Raw genomic sequence first — 12,162 nt, forward strand, 5'->3', positions numbered from 1 at the left:
TGGGTAACACAACTAGTATTTTTATGTAATGAGCATTTTATGAAGGCAGTTTTGGGTGCCATTTCAATGTAGTTAGTTTAAGCAGTATTGTTTTCTATGTGAACTTTCATATTAGTATCTTCCCCAAAACCCTTCACTTTGTTATTTCAGCCTGATAAATATTTTGGCAGTGCTCGTTGAGCTTGTGACTGCAATGACTTGCCCAGTTTGCCAGCAATTCTATTACCTTTTGATTTCGAGCCCAATGCTTTGGCTACAGTGCATACTGTTCATTATGTAGTCTATTCCAAAATATGCCCCAACATGAAGGCTATACCAAAAAGTATAAATTCAGTGGTGGTAAAGGAAGAGTTAATGCTTGTGTCTAGCTCTTGTACTGAACAAATGAACTGTACGCTGCAGCTGTGTTGACATATAAACTAATTTTTTAAAACCCCTTACGTAAATGTGTAGTATTTAATCTAAAATAAAGAACACTGTGATTTTTCACATTCTGTTCATACATTTTGAAAGCATAATTTTTCCATTACAAAGTAGTTGGAAATCCAGCCTATCACTGAACACAAACAGACTTACTAGCTCATACTGGGTTGATTAAGAGTCACCAGGTAATATGTGCAAAACTGAGCTATACTAAAGTACGAGGACAATGTACTAACCTCTGTGCCACCACACCAAGCGTTGTTTTTATATTTACATGTGTATGATAAATAATAAATACCCTGTGTACCCCAATGGCCTCTTTGTTGGATATACCAGATCACTAATGGAGATAGCCTTCCTCACTAAATAGTCATTGTACGATTACGGCTAATATAACCATGCAGACAGGGTCAGGAGGTTTGGTTTTTATTCAAGCAAACACTACAATAGGCAAAACTCTAAACAACTTAATAGTGCTGTGACTGTTGCTGCCAGTTTTTGGGGGAAAGGTAGCCTTCCCAAGAGTGTTCACACACTACAGTCTGTAAAATGTACATAGAATAAAAGTCATTATCTGACTTGCTTTGTCCTGAACTTGGATGTTCTGGGGGGTGCTGGAGCCTGTCCCAGCCAGCATCAGGCTCAAGGCAGGAACAAAACATGGTGCCAGTCCAATACAGGGCGAGCACACATACATGCATCCACCCCAACCACAAAGTAGGGCCAATTTAGTCAATCCACCTACTTGCATGCCTTTGGTCGGTGAGGAGAAGCCTGGGGAACCCGAAGGAAACCCACCTGGATACGGGGAAAGCATGCAAACTCCACATAGGGAGGACCCGGAATGTGAACCCCTGGTCTCCATACTGCGAGGCAGCAGGCACTACCACTGCTCCACCCATAGAATAAAGTGATAAACCAAAAACATCCAATGAAGAGCGGTTTTTGAGGGGAGACCTGGTGGTCAATAAACACCTAGTTATTCAGAGAAATTGGGGGTGTAACGCTCCTTACCACAGTGATGTGCAATTTATCAGACTCTTAAGTGGATAGGCAAGAGCAACAGGTGAGCATGCAGTAATCTGGCTAAGAACATGAAGATGGGCTATAGTAGGCATGTGATCACCAAACTGGACAACTGTAATCTGAAAAAAATATCTCAATTTTGATTTCTACTTAAATATGCAAACGGTTAGGTCAGAGTTTGGCTTAAAACAGCATCAACAGATCCATCCTGCCTTGTGTCAGTGGTGGAGACTGCTGATGGTAGCATGATGGTGTGAAGGATGGTTTTCTAGGGAAACTACATTTGGGCCTCATTAATACCAACTAAGCATGGTTTAGATGCTGCTGACTCTGCGTATCCCATTTATAGCACCAGTCTGCCCTTATTCAAAGGAACTCTTCAGTAGAATAGTGGTCCATTCAATCACCAGGAAGATGCACAAACAATGACCGTGACTTTAGTCTACTTCCAGTGGTCTGCACAGCCCCCAGATCCTCAGTAGAGCACATTCACAGCATAAGAGTTTATCCAAAAATCTGCAAGAACTAAGTGGTGCCATTTGAAACAGCATGGACCAAAGTCCCTTTTGAACTCCTTGTTTTTAAAGAATTTGAGCTGTTTGTAAGGGTCTTACCCTGTACTTGACCTAATATGGTGGCTGCTGAGTATAATAATCTTTATTTATTTATTTATTTATTTGTTTGTTATTGGTAGGCTAGTGGAAAGATGTTGCCAAGAAAGCTGGCGTTGGACAGGCAGTGACCAGTTTAGACGAGCACGATACTTTAAAAGAGGAACTTCTAGAAAGATTTTACAATAGTCAATTTGGTTTGAAAGGGTTCTTGGTGGCAGTAGACTTTATTTATGGCTGTTATGGTGTCTGACAGCTTACCAGAGTCAATATGCAGTATCCAAGGCTTCTTTAATGGTTCAGTTTTGTCTCGGTTGCATTTGATTGTGAGAAGATTATTAGCGGTGTCTGAGTCTTTAATCTATAAATTGGAGCTCAAGAATTCAGGTACTTCCTAAGAACTCTGGTGGGGACAATATACTAATTTGGTATATAGATCATTCCTTTTTATCTGTTTTAGTTAGTTTACTACATAAAAAGATTTAGTTTCTGTCATTCTTTCATGTGATCAAAAAGAGACTCGGTAAAAACTTGGTTATTAAATGCCTAGGTTTGCTTTGACGTACAGCTCAGTGAAATGGAAAGCCCTTGTCCTGCTTAGCATCCTTTGCCTTCAGCTTAAATGGTGTTCAAAATGAGTATTAGATAGAGGAAAAAATGAAAAATGTGGCTTCCAGAATTTTTCAGACCTGTCCATTCTCACATCCTTTTTTTAAAAACATCAACTTGTAAATTCACAGACTCTCTCAGTTCTTTGTAGATGTGTAATGAAATTGTTTTTCTTTTTTCTCTAATGTTGACATCATATTTTGTCCAGATTATTATGTGTTTTGGGACTGGGTGTTAAGGGCTGTACCTGAGACGAGATAAGGATTGCATTGTAAATAGAATCCAGCTAATGTTGTTAGCCATTCTTTTCTGTCAAAAACTGAGAAAGAAAAATGTGAGCACATTCATCAGCACAAAACGAAGGCTTTGAGTCTCCTTCGAATAAATAACAATGAGTGAATAGTCTTTTTCATGTCCTGTGTTTTCATGATAATCTGATCATTTTGTATCCAGTTCATGAGAGGGCTTGTTACAGTAGGTGTGTCATCCTTTTGCTATTGTGTGTCTGTGCTCGTTTTTGTGTGTGTTGAGTGTTACATTTTATCTTCTTCGTTAAACCCATTTTTTGTTTTCTACCTGACTTTGCTTTCTGGTTCTACAGTTCTGCACTGATGCAGATTGCGAAGTAGCCGGAGTAAAACAAGGCTGTCCGAAGAAGCATGACCTGGTAGGACTTCCTACAGCAGCAGGAGCACAGTGTCCTCCATATGCGGCGTTACCATCCGACTTTTTTTTTTTTTTTTCTTTAAACAAACAAATGACATTTTTGAATAATGAATGAGGTGCATAGTAGATTCTTCTTGTATTAGTCTCCCCTAAATACCCTTTTGGTTTCCTTATTTGATTAATTTGGCAATATTGCCTTATTTTATGGTTCCCTCTATTCATTATTTTGGTCATTTTGGGTGAATAACAGAAAACAGCATCTCTTACCAGCAGACCTTCCAAGTCTAACACAGTTTTTACAGATTGTTAAGAAAGATGACAAACTGTCCTGTTATTCATTATTTTCCAACAGCAACAGTCATACATGGAGTTTAGGACCGTTCAATATTATTCTGCCTGTGTGCATTTTTTTTTTCTCCATTCATGCACAAATACACCGTTATGTGCAAGTGAGGAGTAAAAAAAAAAGCAATCTGTTGGCAGAATAAACTGATTATTCCATACATGAAAAACTCTTACTAAACACTTTATACAAGAACAATGTTAAATTACAATAGCATATCAAGAAATCTAAAAATTGTTGCACACACCAAAGAATATTAATACAATTTAACTAGTTTGTGGCCAAAGAAAGGAAAAACCTACAAGAGTATTGTTTGAAAAGTCAGTCAAACATCTTTTTAAATTTACAGAGTCCCTTACAAGGCACACAGATCTTGAAAATATTTTTAACCTGTGCTGTCCAAACCCCCCGACCCGAATGAGTGAATGGACCCTGTGATGGACTGGCACCCTGAGCAGCATTGCTTTCTACTTTATGACCAATGCTGCTGGGATAGATTTCAACCCCATGACCGTGAATTGGATTAAACTGGTTTCAGAATAGTGTTGTTATCAGGTCAGCACAGTGGTGTGGTGGCTGTCTCTGTGCCCACACAGTGACCAGTCTGGGTTTTGAACCCAGTCTTCTAGAACTATCTGTGTGTACTTCCCAAAGGCTTCATGGGATTTCCTCTGGGTACTCCAGTTTTCATCCCTTTACCCCCACGGGTGTCAAACTCTGGTCCTGGAGGGCTGCAGGTTTTCATTCTAATGAAAATCATCTAATCATCTTCTTCATTAGTGACCAGTTTTTGCTGCTAATTAACTTCTTTTGCTTTAATTTAAATTGACTTGACTCAGGCCCCTTGTTTGTCTCTTTTTCCTTAACTGGCAGCCAAACAATAATGAGACACAAAATGAGCCGCCACATCAACAACAACAACAACAACATTTATTTATATAGCACATTTTCATACAAAAAGTAGCTCAAAGTGCTTTACATAATGAAGAAAAGAAGAATAAAAGACAAATAAGAAATTAAAATAAGACAACCTTAGTTAACATAAGAAGGAGTAAGGTCCGATGGCCAGGGTGGACAGAAAAAACAAAAAAAAACTCCAGAAGGCTGGAGAAAAAAATAAAATCTGTAGGGGTTCCAGGCCACGAGACCGCCCAGTCCCCTTTGGGCATTCTACCTAACATAAATGAAATAGTCCTATTTGTAGTTAGGGTTCTCACGGAGTCACTTGATGCTGATGGTTATACAGACTTCTGGCTTTTAATCCATCCATCATTGTTGGAACATCATGGTGCTTTGGGTAGATGGTGGTGGCACAAGCCACCACCAATAGGACACCGGAAAAGGAAACAGAAGAGAGAGTAGGGGTTAGTACAGATTTGAATGAATGTTATTATAATGAATTGGATATACAGAATGTCAGGATTAAATTACAGTGAAGTTATGAGAAGGCCATGTTAAAGTAATGTGTTTTCAGTAGTTTTTTAAGTGCTCCACTGTATTAGCCTGGCGAATTCCTACTGGCAGGCTATTCCAGATTTTAGGTGCATAACAGCAGAAGGCCGCCTCACCACTTCTTTAAGTTTTGCTCTTGGAATTCTAAGGAGACACTCAGTTGAGGATCTGAGGTTGCGATTTGGAATATAAGGTGTCAGACTTCCGATATATAAGACGGGGCGAGATTATTTAAAGCTTTAAAAACCATAAGCAGAATTTTAAAGTCAATTCTGAATGACACAGGTAACCAGTGTAGTGACATCAAAACTGGAGAAATGTGTTCGGATTTTCTTTTCCTGGTAAGGATTCTAGCAGCTGCATTCTGCACTAACTGCAAACGATTGATGTCTTTTTTTGGGTAGTCCTGAGAGGAGTGCATTACAGTAATCTAGTCGACTAAAGACAAACGCATGAACTAATTTCTCTGCATCTTTCGATGATATAAGAGGTCTAACTTTTGCTATGTTCCTTAGGTGAAAAAATGCTGTCCTAGTGATTTTATTAATATGCGATTTAAAATTCAGATTACAATCAACGGTTACCCCTAAGCTTTTTACCTCCGATTTGACTTTTAATCCTAATGCATCCAGTTTATTTCTAATAGCCTCACTGTATCCATTATTGCCAATCACTAAGATTTCGGTTTTTTCTTTATTTAATTTGAGAAAGTTACTATTCATCCATTCTGAGATACAGGTTAGACATTGTGTTAGCGAATCAAGAGATTTAGGGTCATCAGGTGCTATTGATACATACAGCTGTGTGTCATCAGCATAGCTGTGGTAGCTCACGTTATGTCCCGAGATAATCTGACCTAATGGAAGCATGTAGATTGAGAAGAGCAGCGGACCCAGGATAGAGCCTTGTGGAACACCATATAGAATATCATGTGTCTTTGAGTTATAATTACCACAACTAACAAAGAATTTTCTCCCTGCCAGGTAGGATTCAAACCAGTTTAAGACACTGCCAGAGAGGCCCCCCACATTGACTAAGGCGATTCTTAAGAATATTATGATCAATAGTGTCAAATGCGGCACTCAAATCTAAGAGGATGAGAACAGATAAATGGCCTCTGTCTGCATTTACCCGCAAGTCATTTACTACTTTAACGAGTGCAGTTTCTGTGCTGTGATTTGTTCTAAAACCTGACTGAAATTTATCAAGAATAGCATGTTTATTGAGGTGCTCATTTAACTGCATAATGACTGCCTTCTCTAGAATTTTACTTAAGAAAGGCAGGTTAGAGATGGGTCTATAATTTTCAAGAGAAGAGGGGTCGAGATTATTTTTCTTAAGTAGGGGTTTAACTACCGCAGTCTTAAGACAGTCTGGGAAGACCCCCGTATCTAATGACGAATTTACTATGTCAAGAACATTATCAATAAGCACACCCGATACTTCTTTGAAAAAATTTGTTGGTATTGGGTCAAGGGCACAGGTGGATGGTTTCATTTGAGAAATTATTTTATGCAAATCAGGTAAATCTATCCTAGTGAAAAACTCTAATTTATTTATTATGGAGTACTGGGGTTTCGGGGGATCCTTAGTGTTGGGGAGATATACTATGTTATTTCTAATATCATTAATTTTTTGATTGAAAAATACAGCGATAGCCTCACAGGTTTTACTGGAAGTACTTAGGAGGCATTCCTTTGAGTTACCTGGGTTTAACAGATGATCAATTGTCGAAAATAAGACTCTGGGATTACTAGCATTGTTATTTATAAGCTTAGAGAAATAGCAGCGCCTCTCACGACGGACTGTGTTATTGTATTCTGTTATTTTAACTTTTAATATTTCATAGTCAATAGTTAGTTTAGTCTTCCTCCATTTACGCTCTGCTCTACGGCATGTTCTCTTTAAATCAGACACTCTTTGGGTCTTCCAAGGTATAACAATGCTAGAAGATTTTTTAACTGTCTTTTCAGGTGCAACTATGTCAACAGCAGCCCTCACTTTAGTATTAAATCTTTCCACCTTACTATTTACATTCTCCTCGCTATTATAGTTGGCACTATAAACGGACTGATTGGTTAGAATGTTTGTAAGTTTTAAAGTTGCTGATGAGTCAAAGAAGCGTTTTTAACAATATGCTTCTCATGAGTGTTTTCTATCATTATTTCTATATTAAAAAGTAGAAGAAAATGGTCTGAAAGACCCGTATCAATGACCTGCTTTATATCAACTTTTAGTCCTTTAGTAATTACTAAGTCTAACGTATGACCTGCTTTATGTGTAGGCTGATTAACGAGCTGTCTCAAATCAAAAGAGTCCAGGTTACATGACCAGCTTACCTGTGCCCATCACACAATATCTGAAATTAAAGGAAAGTGGTGGGCTCTGAGGCTAAGGATCTGTACTGGCAATCAGAAGGTTGCCAGTTCGAATCCCGTAAATGCCAATAGGGAGTCTGCTCTGTTGGGCCCTTGAGCAAGGCCCTTAACCTGCAATTGCTGAGCACTTTGAGTAGTGAGAAAAGCGCTATATAAATGCAAAGAATTATTATTAAAGAAAGGTGAAGGTCTCAGTAAGGTCACCAAAACATGTTCATGGTGTTCTTAGAAAGAAACAGAAAATCAACAGTTTTGGAAATGTCTGCTGTGGCAGAATGAGAGCAGCAACAAGCCGTGGAATTAAATAATGGGTTTTAATTATCAGCAGGAATCGGCTTCTCATTAAGAGATTGGTTGGAGTTTGAAATCCCAGTGTAGCTGTCATCTGTTGGCTCGTTTCACATCTCATTTCTGTTTGGCTGTCATTTAATGAAGAAAAGAATAAATTCAGGGGGACTGAATCCTTAAAAACAGGGCTATTAAAATGAATGGAAAAGGAGTTAATTAGCAGTGAAAACTGGTCACTGATTAGGAAAAGGGTTACAAAGAAAACCTGCAGCCACTGCGGCCCTCCAGGCCCGGAATTCGACATCCCTGCTTTAACCCCAAACCACAAGCTGGTTCATGTCATTGGCCCAGTATGAGTGAGTGTGAGTGGTTTGTGTAAACGGCATACTGCCCAGGATTTTCTTTTTATGCCCAACAGTGCTGGGTTAGACCCTGGCACTCCATGATCCTAAAATGGCCAAGAATTATATAGAGTAAAAGAAATGTTCCCAAGTACCAATCTGCTCATGACCGTAAATAAGATGAATTCCTTTCAAAACTCTGTAATTTAATACACCCCACTCCACTACCACTGTATTTACAGTTGGTAGACACATATTTATAGCTTGCATTTACAGCTTGTTTTTTTCCTTGCTTCATTGTGTTACGTATGGAATAATTTTATGTTACTGCAAGAAAAAGCATGTCTGCTTTTTAAAATTCGAATGCTGGCTCTTTTGGATGAAATGGCATGAAAACAAAGTTTCAAGCTGCCATTTTTTTGGAGGTCAAGTGTATGATAGACTTTTATTGGACCAATAACTTTATCATATGCAGCTCTCCAAATACCAATAAAGTGAGTAAGTGTTTATTCAAAATAACACTCACGCATACTTTTTCCAGCATTGGAATTAAGTTTTCTCTCTATTACCAAGTACAGAGTTCACTGGGTTATAGCAACTCCTTGGTGGCAGTTTACCTCAGAATATTGCCTGTACAGTTCGGTATTGCTTCATTTATGTACATGATAAACAATGGTTTTTGTTTTTTTTTTTTGTTTTTTTGAAATTAAGAAATGTTAAGCATTGTTACTCAGTATTTTCATAGTGTTTTCCTTTGGAGGAATGTGTTTAAAAATAGAATTTAGCATTTGTTGCATTAGTAAGGAAATACTGTGTAACAATCCACCGTCATGTGGAGGGTCAGAATGCATGTTGGTCTATTTTCTTGTCATAAATTGTTGCTGAACACAGCCATTTGCACATAGCTTGCTATGATTTATTGCTTGCCTGTCAAGATGAACTGCTTTGCTGTATGGCTCCGTTCTTCTTGTAGAGAAGATTTTTCAACCTTGGATCAGATGCTCTCATGAAGAAATTCCATTTTCATTGCCTCAGTTGCTGAAGCACGTCAAAGCATTACAGTGTTTGCATTGCATCCTTGGCTTTAAATGTATATGTGGTATTGAAATACATCACCGTTCCAGGGGCTCAGATGACCTCTCACTTTAAGAATTGCACAACACATGAGTTACTTGGGGTATCAGTTTTTAAGAGCTGCTGACTCTAAAGGGAACGGTTATCTTCCTCTTTTTATTGCAGAGTCTGACTATGTAATATGCCAGAAAATATAAAGTAGGATGGCTATGCGTATTTTTGCATTCATTTATTTTTATTAATTTTCCTATAATTACTGATGTGTTCCAACAGGACAGTTTAATTGTCCTACTGGACAAATATCATACCAAGAGGTAGAGGAGGTCTTACAAGCTGTTTTGTTTTTTGATTTTGTTCGGGCCGTTGGGAGAATCATGAAAGTTGCCAGCATGATTACTGTTCAGAAAAGTCAAAAACTAAACTCTGTCTGAAGCCAGTAACATATTACTTTGAAGATTTGTTTTTTAAATTTACTTGAGCGCTAAGTCACTCCGTGAAGGTCTTTACTTTGCCAAGTCAAAACCGAGACACTTGTCAATGTACATGGTGTTCTTTTATAGCTGAATTATGCTGATGTCGCGCACCATACTTTACTACCTGGCAACATGCCACTTCTGCAGCTGCAGAATGCTGGTATTTATAACAAAGAACAAAATGATGACTTGAAGACATCACCGGGAGAAACAGTAAATGTGTAGATCACATTTTTAGCATAATCATGCTGATGTTATACAGTGCACTTTAATACATAGCAGCATGCTGCTTCTGCAGCCACAGAATCCCGGCACTCCTAACTCATCGACGCAGATGATGAGGCGATGACGTCACTGGAAGAACAGTAAAAAAAAAACTGAAACCATAAGAGAGATGAAATTTAGTAATAAACAAAACCAAGATGTCAAAATTACCAACAAGGTTCCTGATAATTACGAAAAATTAGTTACCTGCAAGTCATGACAGCCGGTCCCATTCAATTGTTTCTCTTAATGTATTGTAAAAAACAGAAGGCAAAGCTTTCTGTGGCAGCTATAAGAGTACAAACTACTTCCACTATTTCAGTTTACTTTAGAGCAACTCCCGGCAATGACTCCATATTTTCAGAGAATAAGAAGCAAAGCTGGCCATCCTCTGTTTCAGTCCTGGAATATCATAACATTGGGATGGGAACCGAGGTTTTCATTAAAGATATAATTGCTTTGACATTGCTCTCCACAGTTTTAGTAGTGGATGTGATGGTCTAAAAATGCATACTGCTGAGAAACCACCAGGTAGATCTTTATTTTATACGGTTCCTTTTATAGGCTGCCTTATAGTGAATGATGAAATGATGGGCCTGTATGTCTCGAGCCAAGTCTTCCATGCTTTTTTTGTATGAAGCATCAGCATGCATTTGTTTCAAGTGTTTGAGACCACGTTGCAGGTTTGCTTGTAACATTTGGATCTGTTACTCATAAAGTCTTTTTTCTTTTAGACTAAAACTCCAGGAATAGGATATGTGAAAATACACGCTCCCTGGCACGTACTCTGCCGTGAAGCAGAGTTCATGAAACTCAAAATGCCAACTAAAAAGGTATGTATGATAGATTGTTTGTCTATCGCACTATTCAGGCAGCCAGTGTCAAATCAAGATTTTTCTTGAACTGTAGCCTAATGGGAGAACAAGCATAAATATTATTTTCTCCCTATCGTTTCAGGTGTATGAAGTTAACCAAAGCAGTAATTTTGTGGAGAAGATTAACGCATTTATTTCTAAAGTAACGGAACCTCTTCATCCCAATGTGGACGGGGCTAAAGTGTCAAATGTAAAGCACCTTTCATATCCATTTTCCAGAGAAAAACAGCACTTGTAAGTGAATTTATGAAGCCTTTCTAAAGTGGATGTTGTTTGCTACATTAGCAATCGATCGTTTTGTACGGAGAAGCATTTAAATCTGATAATCGACTTTGAACAATCATGTTGATAAAGATAATCTGTTATTCAAATGCTATACCTTCACAATGCTGATTCAGACTTTAAAGGATGTAACTTCATAATTTTTCTTACTTTTTCTATCTTTTCACATTCTATGAGCAAGTGGAAATATATATATATCTCCGCCAAAAGCAAAATAATATACAGCAGTCTTGAAAGAGTGGATCTTCATTCCAATAAGCTTTTGAAAAGGAATCAAATTAGTTAAGGATTAAATTATTGTTAAGGAAATGATGATTTGTTTTTTTTTCTATATTTTTATATCGGTAGCAATGCCAGGACTTCATATTAGGGTGGGCCTATTATTTTTATTACTAATAAATACACATTCAACAAAAAAAAAACATTTTTAAAGTCCAGTCATACTATCCATCCATCCATCCATCCATTTTCCAACCCGCTGAACCCGAACACAGGGTCACGGGGGGTCTGCTGGAGCCAATCCCAGCCAACACAGGGCACAAGGCAGGAACCAATCCCAGGCAGGGTGCCAACCCACCGCAGGACACACACCCACACACCAAGCACACACTAGGGGCCAATTTAGAATCACCAATCCACCTAACCTGCATGTCTTTGGACTGTGGGAGGAAAACTGGAGCGCCCGGAGGAAACCCATGCAGACACGGGGAGAACATGCAAACTCCATGCAGGGAGGACCCGGGAAGCGAACCCAGGTCCTCCGATCTCCCAACTGCGAGGCAGCAGCGCTACCCACTGCGCCACCATGCCGCCCTCCAGTCATACTAACTAAACGTAAAATGTTTTTGTACGTCTAGTTTTGAATGCTTTTTGTTTTAACACTAATTGAAATCCACTTACGAATGGTGAAGTTACACTGACTGCCTACCTTTTGTTGCCCATTGTAAGGCACAAACAGGCAAACACTTTCTGCTATAATTTTGACCAGCATACCATTATATAACCATAAACAGTCAGACTACCGTTTTGCCATCCTTTGTGTATGCATATCTGATAT

General features: G+C 38.6%; 1 protein-coding gene across 41 annotated transcripts in view; it reads left to right on the top strand.

Moving 5' to 3' along the window:
- The window catches only part of ano1a (anoctamin 1, calcium activated chloride channel a), a 380,680-nt gene that overhangs the window by 231,254 nt on the left and 137,264 nt on the right, over positions 1–12,162 (top strand). For 5 of the 41 annotated variants that reach the window (XM_051923668.1, XM_051923696.1, XM_051923689.1 and 2 more), the window contains 2 exons: positions 10,683–10,781; positions 10,906–11,057. The exons of 33 other annotated variants lie outside the window; for them this stretch is intronic. In XM_051923668.1, the coding sequence (XP_051779628.1) occupies positions 10,683–10,781; positions 10,906–11,057 (251 nt within the window). Of the gene's footprint in view, positions 1–3,270; positions 3,337–10,682; positions 10,782–10,905; positions 11,058–12,162 lie in introns of all 41 variants that reach the window. 3 more of the 41 variants (XM_051923688.1, XM_051923695.1, XM_051923686.1) reach the window with 2 other exon arrangements.

The sequence above is a fragment of the Erpetoichthys calabaricus genome, chromosome 2 (genome assembly GCF_900747795.2).
Source record: "Erpetoichthys calabaricus chromosome 2, fErpCal1.3, whole genome shotgun sequence".
NCBI lineage: Eukaryota > Metazoa > Chordata > Cladistia > Polypteriformes > Polypteridae > Erpetoichthys > Erpetoichthys calabaricus.